At 49.1% G+C, this 19,656-nt stretch overlaps 1 protein-coding gene across 2 annotated transcripts in view; it reads left to right on the forward strand.

Annotated features, from left to right (window-relative positions):
• Slc6a6 (solute carrier family 6 member 6) overlaps positions 1 to 16,451 on the forward strand; it is a 75,774-nt gene extending 59,323 nt beyond the window's left edge. For both annotated transcript variants that reach the window (XM_028773000.1, XM_028772999.1), the window contains 6 exons: positions 1,875 to 1,987; positions 5,550 to 5,687; positions 7,002 to 7,104; positions 7,545 to 7,645; positions 9,561 to 9,731; positions 12,340 to 16,451. In XM_028773000.1, coding sequence (XP_028628833.1) covers positions 1,875 to 1,987; positions 5,550 to 5,687; positions 7,002 to 7,104; positions 7,545 to 7,645; positions 9,561 to 9,731; positions 12,340 to 12,483 — 770 coding nt within the window. In that variant the 3' untranslated portion in view covers positions 12,484 to 16,451. The remainder of the gene's footprint in view (positions 1 to 1,874; positions 1,988 to 5,549; positions 5,688 to 7,001; positions 7,105 to 7,544; positions 7,646 to 9,560; positions 9,732 to 12,339) is intronic.
• Positions 16,452 to 19,656: the final 3,205 nt, after the last annotated feature.

Consider the following 19,656-nt stretch of genomic DNA (forward strand, 5'->3'; position numbering starts at 1 on the left):
CGTGTAGTAAACCCAAGTGGGTTGTTTTTCTTTCTTTTGTTCACTTCAAAGACCTTGTTCACGCTCCTTCCCCACAGTGATGTATGAGCAGCCAGTGCAGCAAGAGGGACAGTGACTCTAAGATTTTTTTTTTTTTGGCAAGCACCATAACAAGAAAAGTGAATTTGAACGAGGGTATTGCACAGCCAAGAAGCCCAGACTGGACGTGGCGTGCTGTGCCGGTAGGGCATCACAGTGGCCCAAGTATTCTCGGCTTCTATCCTCCCCAGTTTACTGTGGTTGTAGAGCAGGGTGCTTGGCCCTCTCCTGAGGCTGCTTTGGGAAAATCTAAAGTGAAGGACAGAAAGAAGTGAACTGATTCTGTTCACAGTGCCTGGTGCTGAGGTTTGGGGGTACACCACATTTTCCATCTGTCTTGTAGTTGGCTAGCTCTGATTGCTCATTCTTGGGGTTGACAAAACAAGTCTAGAGCTTTGAGCTTTCATGGGAAACCGAATGCTTTTGGTTCTAATTTGAGTCCAAGTGTGTTTCACGATGTCCCAGGTGGGAGGTGTGTTTTCTGAGCCCCCTCCCCTCAGTCTTGCTCATTCAAACAGCTTCTGGCTTGGTAAGCAGCCACACCCCTTCCCCTCACAGAGTCTTTTAGCATCCACTCAGTGGCTTCCCTACGTTGTTGTTTCAGTAGGGTTTCTCATTTCTCAGGGTGAGCGGATGTCATTGTAAGACTTGTCCTCTCTGCCACAGTTGGGGTTGTTGATGCTTTACTGAATGATTTTTTTTTCCAAAATTGGTTTGTTTTTGTGGATTCTTTTCCTCCCCCCCCCCCCAAGCCTCCTTCTTCATAAGCCATTCATTCAGTTTTGATGATTGTATGATGTTTGCTTTAAAGGGTAAAACATCTTCCCTGTCTCCAGCAATCTGGCCCGTATTTCTTCTTGATTGGTTTGGTTTGTTTCTAGTCGTTTTGATTTTACTTTGGTTTGTCAGCCCTCCAGTGGGCTCAGTACCAGCTAGCTAATCTCCCCCAGGAGTCTGTTTGTTGGGGGATTTTGCAAGCAGAGATGCTTGTGTTCAAATAATACTGTAAGATTCATTCAGAGTGGGGACAGTGCTTGTCTCCTCTGTACCCTGAGTCTTCCCAGAGCCCTTTTCTGGGCAGTGGCATCCACCTCCAAGAATCTGAACATAAGGACCCTCATATTTCAGTTAGGGGAAACTGATTCCCCCTGCCCAAACACATAGAGGAAGTGGTGGATGAGGACTGAGATGTGGGTAGTCTCCTGGGTCTAGGCACCTGTCCTGCCCCACGCTTCCTCCCTTCAGTGCCAGGCCTGGCTGGTTTTACCTTGCCTTGTGTGAACTTGGGTACCTGTGGGGGACAGAGGCCCCCTAGGCATGTCCTGCTGGGTATCTAAATTCTTTTTTTTTTCCCTCTCTCTTTCCATTCAAACAGTGTTTTAGCCATGAATTCAAAAACAGAAACGGTTCTTTGCAAAGGAGGGTTTAACGAATCAGATAACCACAACTTTCCTTCCAGCCAATACCAATGCGGATTTGGTGTGTGAGGGGCAGGTCCTCCTTTTCCCAAATCTCTGGCTGCCTGAGCCTCAGATTCAGCCCCACTCCCTGCCCCTAGGATCCTGTGTCCATACGGGGTTTAATTTGAGAGGAGGCCATGTGCTGGATAGGAGACAGATGCTTACATGGGGCCCCTCCTGAGCCCCACTGGTCTCTTTCTCTGGCTCCTCCTGTATTTTGGGCTTAGGTGACTCCCCTCCCTACTCATATGAGAGTGTTCTGTGAGGCCCAGGGTTTCGAGTAGCGTGGTGCTGATGTGTGTTCTCCTGTGTCCCCTCCCCATTTCTCTCCCTCAGGTCCTGGCTTGGCCTTCATTGCCTACCCAAAAGCTGTGACCATGATGCCGCTGCCCACCTTTTGGTCCATTCTGTTTTTTATTATGCTCCTCTTGCTTGGACTGGACAGCCAGGTATGTGTGTGTCGGGCTGTGGTGCTCACTGTGAGAAGCCCTCCTCATCACAGCTGAGGCCTGTTCAGACCATTCCCCCTCAAGCTCTCACCTCACCCTCCTCATCACAGCTGAGGCCTGTTCAGACCATTCCCCCTCAAGCTCTCACCTCACCCTCCTCATCACAGCTGAGGCCTGTTCAGACCATTCCCCCTCAAGCTCCCACCTCAGAGCCTCCAACCTGGTTTCTCCAGGGCCCTGGGTTGAAAAAGGCCTCAGCCCAGCAGTGGGAGGAGACCCTCCACCCTGATGCTCAAGGCTGTTACCTCAAGCAAGGAGATGAGGGTGACTGGGGGCGTGGTTAAGGTTAAACTCTAAGTGAGAAATAGAAGGCCTGGACCCAGAGGTACAGATGTCACAGCATGTGTCAATCATTGTCTGGGTCACCACAGTCCCAAGTAGGTCCAGAAAAGATGAACCACATCTGGCAGACTGCTTTTGGTTCAAGCCAGCCATCCCCCTCCTAATTGCTATAACATCTCCCCAATCTGTACTTCATCTTATTTCTTGGGTGGGACCCAAGGCTTTACATGTACCAGGCACCCACTCTACCCTGAGCCATGCCTTAGCCGTTTTCCAATGCTCCTGACTACATCCTGCCAGCCCTCTGCTAGGGTTCCATAGGTAGCAGTTCAGCACCAGGAAGTGTTGGTGACAGCAAGCCTGCATCTAGCTCAGGAGAGGTAACATCATTATGTGTGACACTGGCCACATCCATCTCTTTCCTCTGAGCCTCAGTTTCCTCATCCTGGCTAATGGGTACAGTTTGTGGAGCACGAGGCTCAGTGCCAGGTATAGAGAATTCGGGTGTCTGTGAGATTCATGGGGGCTTGGGTGTCCCTCTCTCTGAAGTTACTTTCTTTTTGTGGAGTATATTTTGAAACTCCAGGAGGGAGACTGTGGTATGTAGGAGGGGGACAGGTGGCCATGGGCTCAAGGCAGCTGGAGAGACTGGGAAGGCAGGAGAGACTCCTGTGTGTCGTGGGTTTCAAGTCCAGATACTTGGGAAAAGTTCATCAGATTTAAATAGGCTGTGAGATCAGGTCTGGAGACTCTGAAGCTCCTCATCACTCTTTCCAAGGACATGGCCTCCAACGGCTCTGACAGTATGGGTCCCTGGGGACATAGATCCAGTAGAGGTGAACGAGTCTAGAGAGGGGAGGCAGCTAGCAAGGTCAGGATCACAGAGCAAGACTTGGCAGCCGAGGGAGTCAGATTAACAGAGAAGACAGCAAAAACTTCTCTAAACCAGAAAAACAGATCCTTGTTGGAGTTGGTGATGGGCAGACACTGTTGTAAACAATCAAGGTTCTGTTAATGATTTCTGCTCTGAGAGCTCGCTTGGCCCTGGGAGCAGACCCCATGCAGGGCCTTTTAGAGGCTTTTAGAACATCTTCCAGGCTCAGAGGGGAGGAAGAAAACAAAAACACAAGTTAATAAGTGGCTAAGCGTGACATCCTGACATCTTCCAGGGCTCCAAATAGGCCTTGCAGGCTCTCAAGTGGCTGGGAGTGGGGGAACCTGGACTCAGTGCAGGATGTGTGACTCCAGGCTGAGCCATAGGCTGAGAGAAGAATCTGGGGGTGCTGTAAAAGCTTGCCTTGGGATGTTCTCCTCTACCCTGCTTTGTAGATCAGGGCTCCCAAAGTTTGGTGCTTAAATGGCCTGATGGTATCATCACTCAAGTAAAAGTGGACCAGGAAATAGGAGACAGCTGGTCTCCAGTCATGGTTCTCAGAACCTGGAGACATAGAGCTTTGCAGAAGATAGATCCACATTGGGATGCAGAGAGTCCCACTGTGTGAGATGTCACCACATGCCTGGTGTCGCATGGCAAATTTTCTTTCCCATGTGCAGTTCAATTGGCATTGATCCCCATGCCCTGTACCAACAGTTTTCTTATTTGTAGTGCTGGGCATGAGATCCAGGGTTTGGCCCATGCTAGACGCACGCTCTTCCCCAGCCCACTGCACCCAGACTTTTATACATGGTTCCTGTCCCTGCTGTGCTCCCTGTGCCCTTTCTGTAGCCAGAAAAACGATTTCAGCTCTGGTTCATAGCCTTTCGTCTTAACTCATTTTTGTAGCTAGGCACTGGGGTTGCCTGTTAGCCACAACTCAGCTGCTTTTCAGGTCATGAGGTCTACCCCGTCTCAGAGCTCTACCTAAGAGCCTCTTGGTCATCTTGCCTCTGAATTCTGGCCTCAGAGTGCTGTACCTTTGGGCACGTGAAAGGGATTTTCTCTCTGTCCCTTAGAGCGCGTGAAAGAGATCTTCTCTCTGATTACATTCATTTTTCGTACTCCCTCACCATCTCCCAAAGGCCTCCATGGTTGGATCTGTCTCATAGGAATACCTGAGGAACTTCTGTCCCCAAACCTATTTGGTTTTTTATTTCAAGATGGTATTTCATGTAGACCAGACTGGCCTCAAATTCAGTCAGGTCTGACTCTGAAAATGTCCTAGCCTTCTGCCTCTACTTCCTGATTGCTGGGATTACAAGTGTGTACCACTGTGCCTGTTTTTGCAGTGCTACAGAACAAACTCCGGGCCTTTGCCTGCTAGGTGAGCACTCCGCCAGGTGTTTACATGCCCAGCCTTTAGCATTTAAAATTTTCAATGACTCAGAGCAGTCTGGGTGCCACTCCTCTTATTTAAGTACTTCTGTGGCCCTCAAACCCCCAACTACTGCCAAGACCTTGTTACAGACTTGTATATTCATGCCTAAAGACTGAATGTTGTTGCCAGGATATCATGGGTGAGGTGAAAGGTGATGTGTCCAGAGGGTGCAGTTTTATGCTGCTGTTAAAAGACAAGACAGATCTTTTGCATAGGGACATAGCACAGTTTCCAAGATAAATCATTAGGTACAAGATTGGAAAGATTTAGAAAAACTGATAATCATCCTAGAACATGATATGCATGTGTGTGTGTGTGTGTGTGTGTGTGTGTGTGTTCCAGAATTTTCTTTATGTCTGAAACCAACAGATTCCTGGATCACGAGATTTCTGGTGGGTTAAATCACCATGTGAGTCAGACCTGAAGTACCTTTAGTGCTCTGGATGGGGAAACTGAGGCCAGGCTTTGCCCAGAGTCTCCCAACTGGTTAGTGCAAAGGTTGACCTTACCATACTATAACTGAGCAGCCCCTGTGAAAGGCTGGGTTAGGCAGGCATTGCTTTAATGTGTGTAGCATCAGCCTTGACAAAGGGAGGGATGCTGTCATGGCCACACCCCTCCTCTCAAGTGTGTCAGGGCAGAGAACTGGCCCTGGCTTCCTAGAGAAACAGCGGCTCCCTCCAGAGTCTCCAGTGATAAGGGTGGGAATGGCCTGAGTACAGTCTTACTTCCTGAGTTGCTTGGATCACAGACTACAGTGGCTGCCTACACAGCCCAGGGTCTGGCTACATGGATTCCCAGGTGGGTCTCATGAGATCCCACCCTGAGTAGCCCAGCCCTCCTTCTGAGCTCCAGGCTTGCATTGAGCCCCCTTACCCCTTCTCTCTCTCCCTCTTTCCCCTCAGTTTGTTGAAGTCGAAGGACAGATCACATCCTTGGTTGATCTTTACCCGTCCTTCCTAAGGAAGGGTTATCGTCGGGAAATCTTCATCGCCATTGTGTGTAGCATCAGCTACCTGCTGGGGCTGACGATGGTGACGGAGGTAGGTGGCTGCTACTCTGGGTGCTGTGAGATTTTTCTCTTCCTACTTTTGTATTTCTCAAGGCCACAGGGGAGGCTGCAGCTGGGGGAGGGGCCTGGGGATTGGGGTTTCCCTTACCACACCTCCTTTAGGTTGGCTCCCAATCCCTATTCTGTCCAGCTTCGAGATGATCAGGCAGCTTCCCCCATATCCCCTTTTTAAGATGTGATCAAACCAAGATCGTGGCACTTGCTTGGCAAGTACTCTACCATTTGTGTGGGTATCGGCTGAGGAGAGTGTACGCTCTTCCCAGAGGGCGGGGACCATTCTTTAGGAGGAAAAGAAGCCAGGAGCAGAAGGGAATAGAAAGGTTGAAGGCTAGAGACTTCAGTAGATGGAAAAGGGCAGGTAAGAAGGCATGAGCCTGGCATCCCCAGAGCATGCTTTCCTGCGCCCTGTGCACTGACATGCCTGAAGTCTCTAGGAGAAGGCTGTCAATCACTACCCAAACCCTGTTCAGGGTTTCACTTTTCTTTACCAAAAAAAGAAACTTTTAGGGAAGTGCTTGTAAGAACACCCCCTCTGTGGATGAAAAGATGTCTTGGGGGTTAAGAGCATTCATTGCTCTTCCAGAGGACCTAGGTTCAATTCCCAGCACCCACATGGCAGCTCACAACTGTCTGAAACTCTATTCCTGGGGACCCAACATATACATGGTCTACAGACACACTTGTGGATACGACGTCTATTCACATAAAATAAAAATAAAGGTTATAAAGCATTAAAAAAATCCCTCTAAAGTCAGACAACCTCTATTCACCAAGCACTGGTTCCCGTGACTTGGGCACACTTGGTTTTAAGATGCCCTGTGTGTAGACTTTTGTGACTTGTTGTGCTGCTTAGATGTGTTGTTCTCTCCCCCAACCCTGTGTGTTTTGTCAAAAATGAAGTTGAATTTGAACTCACAATAATTCACCTGTCTAGACTTCTAGAGTATTTGTTGTTAGCCTATGAGCCACCATACTTGGTTCTGAATATTTTACATTTTCTTTCTTTCTTTCTTTCTTTCTTTCTTTCTTTCTCTCTCTCTCTCTCTCTCTCTCTCTCTCTCTCTCTCTTTCTTTCTTTCTTTCTTTCTTTCTTTCTTTCTTTCTTTCTTTCTTTCTTTCTTTCCCTCTCTCTTTTTTAAAGGTACCTATATTTGGTCATCCTAGCTTATGACCATTTTTCTTTGGTGTTAAAAAATGTATTCATTTGCCATAGCTCTTTATATATGAAGGGAATTCGAGACCACATAACAAACCAACTTTATCTTTGATTTTTTTTCCTTCACAGGGTGGCATGTATGTGTTTCAACTCTTTGACTACTATGCAGCTAGTGGTGTATGCCTTTTGTGGGTTGCATTCTTTGAATGTTTTGTTATTGCCTGGATATATGGTGAGTATTCGTATTTGTACATCCTTTCTCAAGCTGTTCATTTGGGCAGAGAATATAATGGAAAAGCTTCCCTTGTCTGGAATGTTCACTCCAGGATACTCCTTGAGCATGTCACAGATAATCCCACTGAAGGCACAAGATGTAAACATGTCACTATAAATATAACACTGTCACCTCTAACCTAGGGTGACCTACTCTTTGGCCCAGAAATGGTCCATTTTGACCTCTTAGAGAGGTGAGATCAGCCACACTAAGATGTGGGCTCTGTCTAAGACTTCCAGCAAAATGCAGGTACCCAGCTGCACTGAGTGTCACGTGGCCATGCTTGGTGTGGAGTACAGGCCCGTTGCTTAGAGGTGGTGACCCCTGCTGCATTGTTCCCCAGGGCTATTCTGGCTTTGGCTACCAAGTCACTGGGGACCCACTGCTATCTCTTGTAGGCGGTGATAACTTATATGACGGTATTGAGGACATGATTGGCTATCGGCCTGGGCCCTGGATGAAGTACAGCTGGGCTGTCATCACTCCAGCTCTCTGTGTTGTAAGTAGCCTGATATTTTCACCTTGTGATCTCCTGTGTTCTGCGGGCTCTAATAAAGCCAGCTTCAGCTATACCTGTGACAGTGGAGGCAGGTTGCTCTATGTTGCCTTGGTTGCATAGGGTCTTGTAAGACCAATAAGAGTTTGTGAAGAAGAGAAACAGGAAGGGCAGTGTCAGGGATGCTAGGCCAGGCTGCTGTCCTCTGCCCACCACCTTGGAGCTGGCCTTGCATGGGTACCATCTCTGAGACTCTGCTTGTGAGAACCATTGCTCTGTCATAGCAGATCCTGGCCGACGCCCTAGGGATCTTCATGTGTGGGTCTTCTACCTGTTCTACCGTTCCTGGTCAGCACCTTGGGGAGTCCAGATGTCTTTCAATTAAAAACCAGTGCTTAGTGATGAACAAGTCCCCTCTCCTGTGACCTAGGCCAGACCTAGTAAACACGCTAACTCACTCTTCCGTCTGGGCCTCAGTCTCTTTACCTCACCTTGTCACCTCTGTGACAAGGATACCCTGATGTGGGACCTCAGTGCAGATGACAGTTCGGAATCTGATGAACGTGATTGTGGCTCTTGGAACATACATCCCCCAACAAAGTCAAGAGACCACAAACAGCAACTGGATGCCCAACCTAGGTAGAGTTGTAGTCAGCCTGGCTTGGGCCAGTACGCCTGTCATTTTTCACACCAGGCTTGTGCCTGGGGTCCCTCTCACACTAACTGCTGATTTCCTACCCTCTGGACCAGAGGTGGACTGCACTCTGGTGGCAGAATGAGGCCCCCTACTGGAAAGGCTAGGTAGAGACCAGAGTCACCCACCTCTGGGGCTCACTTCAAGCAGCTGCAGCTTTCTAGGCAGAAAGCAACAGAGAAGGGTAAGCCCCGTGGGCCACCTGTTCCCACCATGCACCACTGTCTCCCATCAGACCTTGTCTGAGGCAGTGAGTATTGGATCATTTTTGCCATGGCATTCCCTGGGGTGCCTCACTTTTTGAGGAGAAGGAAGGATACAGGGCAGTTCCTCCAGAGCCAGAGCCCCTCTCATAGGCAAAGGTAGACTCCACACAGCTTAGGGTTCAGGCCTCATCCCACTGTTCTCTTCAGGAACAAGGTCAGATCTACATCCTGTCACTGGGACCAGACCAGTGTGCTGAGAGATAATGGCATTTAGGCCCCTGGCTGCCCGGCTCTCATCCATGCCTCTGGCATTTATTGTGAACCTGCTGAGTTCACCTAGAGCCACATTTGGTGTTAAAAGAGAGATGCTCTAGAGTAGTGGTTCCTAAGCCCTCCCCCCTTTCACTGGGGTTGCCTAAGACCATTGGAACGCACAGACATTTACATGATGAGTTATAGCAGTACCACGATTACACTTACGAAGTAGCGACAAAAATTATTTCATGGCTGGGGGTCACCACAACATGAGGAACTGTACTAAAGGGTTACAGCATCAGGAAGGTTGAAAACCACTGTTTCACACGAGGGAGGGAAACAGCCGAACTCTGGATATCAGAGCTGCATTGCTTCTGGAGGGAAAAACTGGGGCCTGGGTAAGTAAGGCCAGCGCACTGGAGTGGAAGTTGGGAGAAAAGATGAAGTTAAAAGGATGGGCAGGAGGAAACAGCCTTTGTTAAGCCCTGGGCACATGCAGAAGAGCTAGAAAGAGCCCTGAGGGGTGGGGGCAGATGGAAAAGGGAGGGTCACAGCTATGAGCTGACATGATTGGTATTCCAAAGCACCTGGGGAACCAGGGGAGGATGAACAGGTGACTTGGTCAGATTTGCCCTGGAGAGATCCATAAGGCACAATACCATCCCATCTCCATAGTGAGGATAGAGGAGAGGCCCCGCCCCAGATAAAGTCCACACTGTTCTCAAATGCCTATGGTCTCTCTGACTGTCCCATCTCTCCACAGGGGTGTTTCATCTTCTCTCTTGTCAAGTATGTACCCCTGACCTACAACAAAGTCTACCGGTACCCTGATTGGGCAATTGGGCTGGGCTGGGGCCTGGCCCTTTCCTCCATGATATGTATCCCCTTGGTCATTGTCATCCTCCTCTGCCGGACGGAGGGACCGCTCCGTGTGGTGAGCATGGGCATGGGCAATGGGAGGTGGAGGACAGACAGTGTTGAGGACAGACAGTGTTGATTTCTGTGTGACGTTAGGCAAGATGCTCACCCTCTCTGAGTCCCAGGTTTTCTCTCACCCCATGAAAAGCGGGAGATCCAAGGCAGGAGTATGCTATGGGCAGACAGACAGATGCCATTCACACCTAAGAGGAGTGTGCCCAATATAGTATGAAGTAGAATGTGGTCCTGGTGTGGGGTACAGAGGGTCAGTCGCTAGGCTAGAGAGGGGGCAGAGGCCTCATGTGCCAAGTTAGAGGGTGTGGGAATCTCTGTTCTGAGTCAGGGCAGGAGATACGTTCTGGAGAGGGAGCCCAACACTGCCCAACCATGCCACCCTCTGTGCTGGGGTGTGCCACCACCTCTGCCCTGCTCCCAGCATCTGTGACTGCCTGTCTCTTCATGGCGCCCCCTCCCTTCCCCCAGACTCCTTAGGAATTCTTCCTACAATGTGGGAGCCTCTAGGCCTGGCAGTCCCCTGCTCTTTCCACGAAATCCCTTTCTCAGAATCTACTTTAACCTTTGCACCTGGGCCAGCTCCAAGGCCCCACAGTTTTATTTTGGGCTGTTTTTATTCTCTTACAAAAAGAATCTGGAGCCAGGATGTCCTGGGGCCCTGGCTCCCCCTTGAGCTGGCCCAGGCTTCCTCCTGTGGAGGGGGCTGTGTTGGCTGGGAGAGGAGCGGAGAAGAGACAAGGAAGGAGCCTAAGGCATCAACAGCTTCCCTAGGGTGTAGAGGAGTGGGGCTGGGACACACACACACACACACACACACACGCACACGCACACGCACACGCACACACGCGCACACATACACACACACACACCCGCTCGCCCTCCATGAAGCCAGAGTCAAAGCAACCATCTCTGTTGCTGGTGCTGAAATAGTGGGCTCCAGACACACAGGCAGCCGCAGTGCCTGCCCTGAACCCTCCAGGTGGCCCCTGGTGCCCTGAGCCAACTTCGGTCACTCTAGAAGGTCATTAGTACCCAGACATTCGTTAGTTGGACTTTGCAGGGGTCTTTAGAAGTATGTTCTGGTTACAGTTTTTGTAGCAGTCACTAAGTTGGGGTAGGATCTCTTGAAAACCTGAATGGTTTGCTGTTGTGGTAGTTGTTACTTTAGTTTTTGAGACAGTATCTAAATCTATAGCCCAAGCTAGCTTAGAACTCACTCAAGTAAAAGTTGGCCTCAAACACTCCTAGTGATCTCCTGCCTCAAACCTCCCTAGTGCTGGGATTATGGGTAGAAACCCCACTGCCTGGCTAAGAGGCTGGTTTGGCCTGTGTGCACAGATTTGTTCAGAGTGAGCTGCTGGGGGAGGGAGGAGTAGCTGGGAAGGATGTTTCCCCACAGCTAGACAGAGCCACAGCCCCCCTGGCAGCACAAGCTGTCCTGGTGCCCACCTAATCTTGAGGTAGCAAGCGGCATATCAGGATCTCCAACCCAAGCAGGATTCCAGACCAGGCTGTGCTTCCCAGTAGACAGCGGGGTGGCTGCCAGTGGTGGGTACACTTTCCCGTTTTGCATTTGGAGCCCCATGTCCCAATGCAAGAGGGGCAGGGTTGAAAGCTGAGCAGGCAGGCTAGGTCGATGAGGAGTCTACCTGCTCAAAGCAGCACAGATGTTTGTGGGAGGGACATAGCCTGGAGTTACCAGGTCTTGTGTTTGGTCCCTCCCCTCCCGCAACCCTCCGCCAGAGAATGTGGAAATGTGGATTCTCCAGTGAAATGACGTCTTCTTAAACAAGCAGCTTCTCCCATGTCCCTTGACAGTGCCAGGGAGAACTCTAGGCCTGGTGCGTGCAGGCTTTAAGCAGCCCTCCCGGTTGTAATTTGCCACGGTTGGATGTAAATACCTAGGAGGGCCTTTTGTTCACTTCTTTTCTTTTTTTAAACTGCTGGCCCATTTCAGTCTGAGCAGACACCCGGCAGGAAGTGGGCAGGAGGCAGGAGGTGGGAGCCAACTTCCACTCCCACTCTGCTGGTGGCTTCCTATCGTCCCTGGAGAGGGCTAGGGCTCTTCCCTCCCCAGTTCCACGATCAGTCACCACACTGAGAAGCCTGGGCTCCATGGCTAGAGTGTCTGAGAATCCTCCTGTAGTTTCCTATCTGAAAGGGCAGTAGGCTCCTCCCTGCAGTAGGCTCCCAGACCCAACCCTTCAGGGAAAGGGGCTCCCTATGAGGAACTGTCTCATGAAGGCTCTGGGAGGCCAAGGAGTACAAATTTCTTCTTGGGGGCGGGGGCTAGAGGAGAGGGGTGTTAGGTCAGTTTTCCAACTCTAAGACATACTGTAGAACAGAAAGTCAGAGAAACCAGGGAGAATAGGGAAACACAAGGAGATGGGACTTAACTCCCATATGTAAGCACAAATACAGGGGTTGGCTGGGAAAATCACTGTAGGACACAGGGTATCATTCCCCTCCATTTTTAAAAGATCCAAAAAAGGGCCAGAAAGGGTGACAGTTGGCCAGATGCCATAGAGCAAGTACCTTGGGATGTTTTGGAGGTGGGTGGGAAGGACCCTCCCTAATCTGCTCCTGATCTCCTCCTCTTTCTTCTGCAGAGAATCAAATATCTGATAACCCCCAGGGAGCCCAACCGATGGGCTGTGGAGCGTGAAGGGGCCACACCCTTTCACTCCCGAGCAACCCTCATGAACGGCGCACTCATGAAACCCAGTCATGTCATTGTGGAGACCATGATGTGAAGTTTGGGCCATGCGACAGGCGCCGCTTTCCTGCTGTTTACTAACGTTAGATTCTCATAGGACCAGGTTTACAGAGCTTTATATTTGTACTAGGATTTTTTTTTTTAATTGTCACAGAAAATGTTACTCTATGTGTGTGTGTATGTGTATCGTATGTGTCTGTATATGTGTATTTTGTTTTGTTTAGGGGATATTTTGTACAAAATGAAAACCCATGGGCCTATGTCCTGGGGAGAGGATGGACTTTCATATTGATTTCGATGTATTTTATGGGAACTTGGTAAATTTTTCTTTGTATTTTTTTAACATATAACTATATATACTTAGAGTCTGTCATACACTTTGCCACTTGAATTGGTCTTGCCAGCAACGGATCTCGTTTTTCAAAAGCAATTCTTCGGTGCTTCTATAGCTGGCAGAAAGTTCTGCCCAATAACAAATGAAAAAGAGAAAAAAAATAATACTAAATGCTGGGTGGAATTTTCCTATGATGGTGGATATATCTTCAAGAAAGGTGTAGTCCCTTCTGAGCTGGTTCAGGAGGAAGAACACAGCTGAGGAGAGGGAGCCCCCACTAGCAACAGACCTGAGGGGCAGGAGAGAGCAGGGCCTCACTTTTTCTCAGCCAACAAGAAAGATGCCAAATAATGACCCAGCCTCAGCTTGAAGGATTGATCTGAGGGCTGCTGAAGCAGTTGTACCAGGGCCAAATGCCTGCCCTTTTATTTTGAAGTAATGGGGTGGGTAGTCAGTGGGACTGTCTGAACCACCGTGGGTATTAGAGGCAGGAATGGGATGTCTGAATGTCTGGTGAGAAGGGGGCTTGGGTCTGTGAGCCTCTGCAGGCATAGGTAGAAACTGTGTCCTTTCTTGAGCACTCAGTATGGTTGCCTGAAGCCAGTCCAGAGGAGCTTCTGGGGCTTCAGAATGGGGTTCACACTCAGGTATTCTGTCTGCTGTATTCGAGTGGAGTCATGGTGTATCAAGAAGAATGTATTTTGGTGAGGGCCAGGGCAGGGGAGGCCAGTGGACCAAATGACATTAGTAGCTCAGGAGGGTGAGTGTACCCCAGACTGGTAAGTGTACCCCAGGAAGGCACTTTTCTTCTTTGCCTCTTGACAAACTCTTGTCAAAGATACCACCCCAGAACCATCCAGTTCCCAGCAAGGAATGCTCTGAGTGGCTGTAGACCCTGGATCTTACCGGATCTGAGTTTAAGTACAGAGCCAACTTGGTAGTGACCTCAGATAATTTCCAAGCCACTGCACTGGCTGTTGGACAGGTATTTGCCCACCAGGGAACTGCAGAGAGAAGACAAAGGAAAGTTTTGTAGGTTGAAGTTGTCTCCACAGAGATGAGGTCAGTACTCCAGAGCTGCCCAATGTCAGGCAGGGCTGTTTCCTTCTGAACCAGGAGAGGGCACTACACCTTCACCCCAGCCTCCACTGGGCCCAACTGTGCCATCCTGAACTTCTTTGACAAATGTACACATTTTTCTGTCTCCAAAGCAATGGACTCTGCCAAGTGACCCTCTAATCCTCTTCCAGTGGCTGTTGACTCAGCCACCCATGATTGTACCGTGTTCCTGTTGTCCTGTGTATTTCTGGTTGCTTTTGTGTGTTTTTTTGTTTTTGTTTCTGTTTTGAGTGTTGGAGTCCTCCTTCCCCGATTTTACCGACTTGTAATGTACCCTGGTTTTCTTTTGTTCTATGGAACCTTAAAAGTAACCACTGTGGGTGATTGGAAGACAGGTGAAGTGTAAGGGAGAGGGGGCTAGTCCAGCTGTGGCAATGTCTGTGGTCATGCCCGTCTACTCTACCCCCAACCCCCACCAGGCACACCCCTCCGGCGAGCCTTCAGTATTTTGGGTTGGCAGACAAATGGCACCATTCTGGAAACGGCCTGAGAAAGGCCTTTTTAATCATTCCCAGATCAAATTCTAGACCAAAGACACAGCAGGCCAAGTCCCCAGGCCCTGCCTGGATGGAAGGCCAGCCACCTCCCGAGCCCACTCCCCGACAGCATCCCCTCACCTGTCTTCAATACCCACCACTCTCACCCAGCCCCCTGGCCCTGATAACTCTTGTTGTGATGCTTGTGTTTTCATGTCTGCATGTAAGTAACATTTTGAAGTCGAGCTCGTGACTCTGGTCCACCTGCCTCTTGGAGAGAGGGCTAAGCTGTTCACCAACCAGCCCTTGCCTGGATCAGGCCAGATCCTGTCCTGCCTGTCAGATGTAGACAGGAAGCAAGGAACATTGCCAGGTTTAGATGAGGACCTTAGGTGGGCCCAGGAGAACTCTCCTGGGAGATGTTATTTGGTCCTAAGAGTTGTGTTACCTCCCAAGTGGAGGATCCCTACTGGGCACTGTGGATAGCCCCAGAGGCCCAATCCAAGGCACTTGTGTAAACAGGAGAATAGGCCTAGCATGGGACTTACACTGTGAGCTAAGTGGAATTGGACATTTGAGTCATTTGTAGCTCCAGGCTCTCCAAGACATAGTAGAGGGAAGGTAGGACCAGGACATTGTCTAAGTAAACTGTCAAGCCTTCCCTGTTAACCAAAGGCCAGAGCTGATGATGGCCCCTGCTCCATATTCATGGAGCTGAGAGCAATACCCACTCGTGCCCGTCCTCACTATCCTGCTCACTCAGGCCCCGTGCCACCCTTCCTGCCTTCCTTTCTCCTCCAAAGCCTTTGGGAACTTGAAATTGATACACCCTCCCCTCAAATTGTACCACAGGAAACTGAGGGCCAAAGACATCCCTAGTGTGGAGAGCCTTAGCCAGGGTATATGGGCAGGCCTTAGACCTCCATGTAGCCCAAGGCTATGCAGGAAGTAGCCTGAGAGGGTTTCTTTTCCTTCTCTGCCTCTGGCCTCTAGTCCTCACCTCAGCTCCGTAACCCACCTTGGAAAGCCATGCAGACCATGGCAAAGCATGAGGGGAAAGCCGCATGTGCCCCCTCTGCACAGGAGGGGCTTTCTCTATCATAGGGTGTCACTACCATGGCTGACAGCATTCCAGCCCCGCCCCTCTGGACGAGGCAATGCTCTAGCAATCAGTCTAACAGGTGCCAGCCCAGTTCCTCTCTCCAAGATGCAGACACAAGCCAGGAAGGCACCTAGAGAAGGCCCCTCACAGTCCCACTCGAACTTGAGACCCCTGTCCCTATGGACACTGTAAATACCTCTGTGTACACACCCCTCCTTCATCAAGTCCCAAACCACACACACAACAAAACCCAGAGATGGAGTGGGGCGTCCCAGAAGCCAGAGCAGTGCTCCCTCCTTCCCTCCTCCATGCTGATCTCCCAGGAGTCAGGCCTTCATAGGAAACTGGCTGTCCATGCTCTCTGGGAGGGAGGAGGAGTGGTGGTGTCATTACAGGCATGTTCTGGCATGTTCCCTGAAGGACAGAGCATTTTGTTATATATTTGGCTTCAAAATGAGATGGTAGTTTCCATTTTTTTTTTAACCAATTAATCTTTCCAATCCCTAACAACTGTGACTGTATTTAGCACAAGAGAAAAGCTGAGAACGTGGGTTTTGCCTCCTTCAGAAATATGTCTGGCTCATCAGGACATTTTTTAAAAACTTCAAAATATTTTTAAGATATTTTAAACTTTTGTAAAAAACAAAAAACAAAACAAAAAAACCAAATGCGCACACACACATACACACACACACACACACACACACACACACACACACACAACCTGAAACCAACCAAGAAGGGAAGGAGCGTTTGTGTTTGAAGGATCCTTGGTGTGTGACCTGTCTTGCAGTATACAAGCTCTGTGTATGTTTAATTACAACGACCCCGCATTTTGCAGGGTTTGGGTTTTTTCCTCTTTTGCTTTTTAGATGAATATGTATATTGATATTTTAAATCCATCTTTGCTTTTTTTAGAGGAGTTTATAATCACCTTGTAACACAACAATAAACATTTCCTTTTTAAAATCCAAGAACGTCTGGTGTGTTTTGGAGTGGCCAGTTCACCTCTACATTTTAGCAAGCACTTCACAGTTTTTAAAGGGATTTCACTGGGGCTGGAGAGCTGGCTCCGCTGTTAAGAACATTTGTTGACCTTGATTTTTTTTTTCAGACACTATCTTGGGGCTGGCTAATTAGAACAGGCTGGCCTGGGAGTCCCAAGGACTCACTGTCTCTTCTCCCCAGCAATGAGATTGCAAGAACTGTTGTACCTGGCCTTTGGTGTTGGTGTGTGCATGTGAATGCAGTGCCCTCAGAGACCAGAAGAGGGCATCAGAGTCCCTGGAAGATAGAGTTACCAGTTGTGAGCTGCCTCTGTGGGTGCTGGGAATCAAACCTGATCTGGAAAAGTAGCGAGAACTTCCAACCCCTAAACTGTCCCTTAAGCCCTGCCTGACATTTTAACATGGGTTTTGATCAAACTTGGGCCCTTGTGCTTATAAGCCAAGCATATCACCTGGAGCCACCCTGACCCAACAGCTGGGTGCTGTGAAACCAAAGCAAGAACCACAGGGTGGTGGAGGAGCTACATTGTTATACATTCTTACTAAGTCTTCATACCTTACACGGTTAAGTTTCGTCTCCTAAGCCTAACGTATCCTGAAGACCATGTTTTTCAACCTGTGTTGAGCTAGTGACACCATGATAATATACCCACTCCTTTGCCTTGTTAAACTGAATTGTGATGTATGATTGCCCTCTTGGCTTATGAAAATGTGTCTTCCCAGATACATGGATGCCTCCCCATGCACATGATAACTGTTTGCACTTCTCACAGGCAGCCTTGAGCCCTGCGGTTCTCATTCTTCTGTCCAGGTGCTAGCAAGAAATTCTCATTGCTGTTTTGTTCTGTTGTTGTTGTTGTTGTTTTAATCTTAACCCTTCCCTCAAAAGTCAATGAGATGCTGTCCTCTGAAACCTCGACTTTCAGAGAAGCAGCTGGCTGGCCAGTTCTAATATAGCTTGCTTTAAGCAGACAGCCATGGAATTGGTTTTCCCTCAGGTCTAACAGCTCCTTTGTTTTGGCTGGGTTGTTACATGATTTCAGGTGTGAATTATCCACTGTGTTGAGGTATCGATGCTCTCAGTTTCCAATTTTGGAGCATTTTGGATTTCAGGTTTTCATATACAGGGTGTTCCTTGCCTTCACGGGGATGGGAGCCCGCTGAGAGGAAGCCCCCAGACAAGGGTGTGTTCCTGGGTAACAGACTTCTCTCCATATCTGGGGTGGGTGAGGACCATGGGTCTGCTCTGGCTGGTTTCACAGACAGTGTCAAATTAAAAGAGCTCCCCATCACATTCACATGGCCTTTTTGATGGCCTGTGTCTGCCTGCCTGCCTTTGTGTGTCTCAGCCATTTGGCGTGTGTTTGGATCTTGGCTCTACTCTACACCTACCTGTATGCCTTCAGGTAAATCACTTAACCTTCTAATGCCTGGGTTCCTCCTCTGTAATGGGTATGGAGTCCTCTCCTGAAGGCTGCTAGTAGGATCCCACCAGTTCTTACAAAGTGCTCAAAACTGTGCTTGGCATGTAGGCTGTGTGGATGGTGCCAGCCATCACTTCTATGCACTGACACCCAGAGGGAACAGCTTCTATCTGCCTTTAGATCTGTAAGTTTCCTCCATTCCACAGGCCTGGCCTTGTTCTCTGGACCCCAGAACCTGTGAATTTACTTTGCCCTGGGTCCTGGAGGCTTGAGAGCAACAGCTAGACCTCCAGGCTACCCACTTGGCACCTCCCTTCATCAAGGCCAAAGATTCCCTGGCTGCACAAACTAAGACATCCCACCCCACGGTTTCCAGTGCCTCCACCCCTCTGGGCCCTAGAACCTGCCAAAGTCAGTAATACCATGGATGCTTTGCACTTGTGGCCCTGCCCCCTGCCTGTGACACTTCCTCTAGGTCTGTGAAGGGTTGGCTTCTGTCCTAAACTATCACCCCTTCAGAGAAGCCCTGCCCGGGCTGCAGTTTTCCTCAGCCTGGCCACCCTGTTCGAGTAGATTTTTGTCTTCTTTCACTGGTCTTTATGGCTACTAAAAAGACTATGACCAGCACACTGTCTTCACTAGGATATACAGTAGCTGAGTTTTTATAAAGATTTATTTTTATTTATTGTCTGTGTGTGGTGGGTATGTGTATGTAAGCACAGTGCTAATGGAGGCCAGAAGAGGGTGGCGGTCTGAAGCTGGAGTTTTGGGTGGTTGTGAGCTGCCTGATATGGGTGCTGGGAACAGAACCCAGGTCCTCTGGAAGGGACCATCTCTCCAGCCCCCAAGATAGGCCAGTATCTCTTGTTTAAATATTTGTTTCATCTTATATGTATGAATGTTTTGCCTGTGTGTATGTATGTATGTATGTATGGTATGTATGTATGTATGCATGTATATGTATGTATGTATGTACCACATGTGTGCCTAATGCCTGCAGGGGTATCAGGTCCCCTGGGAATGGAGTCACAGATAGATGTGAGCCACCATGTGGCTTCTGGGAACCAAACCCAAGTCCTCTTTGAGAGAACCAAGACCTCTTTTGTTGTTGTTGTTGGTTTTTTTTGTTTTGTTTTGTTTTGTTTGTTTGTTTTTTGAGACAGGGTTTCTCTGTATAGCCCTGGCTGTCCTGGGACTCACTCTGTAGACCAGGCTGGCCTTGAACTCAGAAATCCATTTGCCTCTGCCTCCCAAGTGGTGGGATTAAAGGCGTGTGCCACCACTCCCTGGCAGAACTAAGAGCTCTTAACCACTGAGCCATCTGTTCAGCTCCATGAACTGCTTTATGAATGAATGAATGAATGAATGAATGAATGAATGAATGAATGAGAGGCTACAAGATTCACACAGAAACTGAACCTTGCCAGCCTGTTATTTTTTATAAAGCAAACAACCTACTTTGTACATTTAACCAATTTTATTAAAAAAATCACCCCAATAGCACTCAACCTCCCCCCAGTCACTGTGATGCCTGGTGGGACAAAGATTTATACGTGGGCCCCAGACAGACCAGGAATAGCCTGTGCAGTGGAGCCATGGGTGTGCTGGGTGCTTCCTGGGAGCTCTAAGAAAACCCACATAGAAAAATACTTTACAAGGAATATGTTCTAATCTTAGCCAGAGAAAAATACAGCTCTGGGGGTGGGCGTCACAGGGGAGGTACCCAAAATGCATAGGCAGGCAGGATG

Source organism: Grammomys surdaster, unplaced genomic scaffold (assembly GCF_004785775.1).
Source record: "Grammomys surdaster isolate TR1022 unplaced genomic scaffold, NIH_TR_1.0 220, whole genome shotgun sequence".
Lineage (NCBI taxonomy): Eukaryota > Metazoa > Chordata > Mammalia > Rodentia > Muridae > Grammomys > Grammomys surdaster.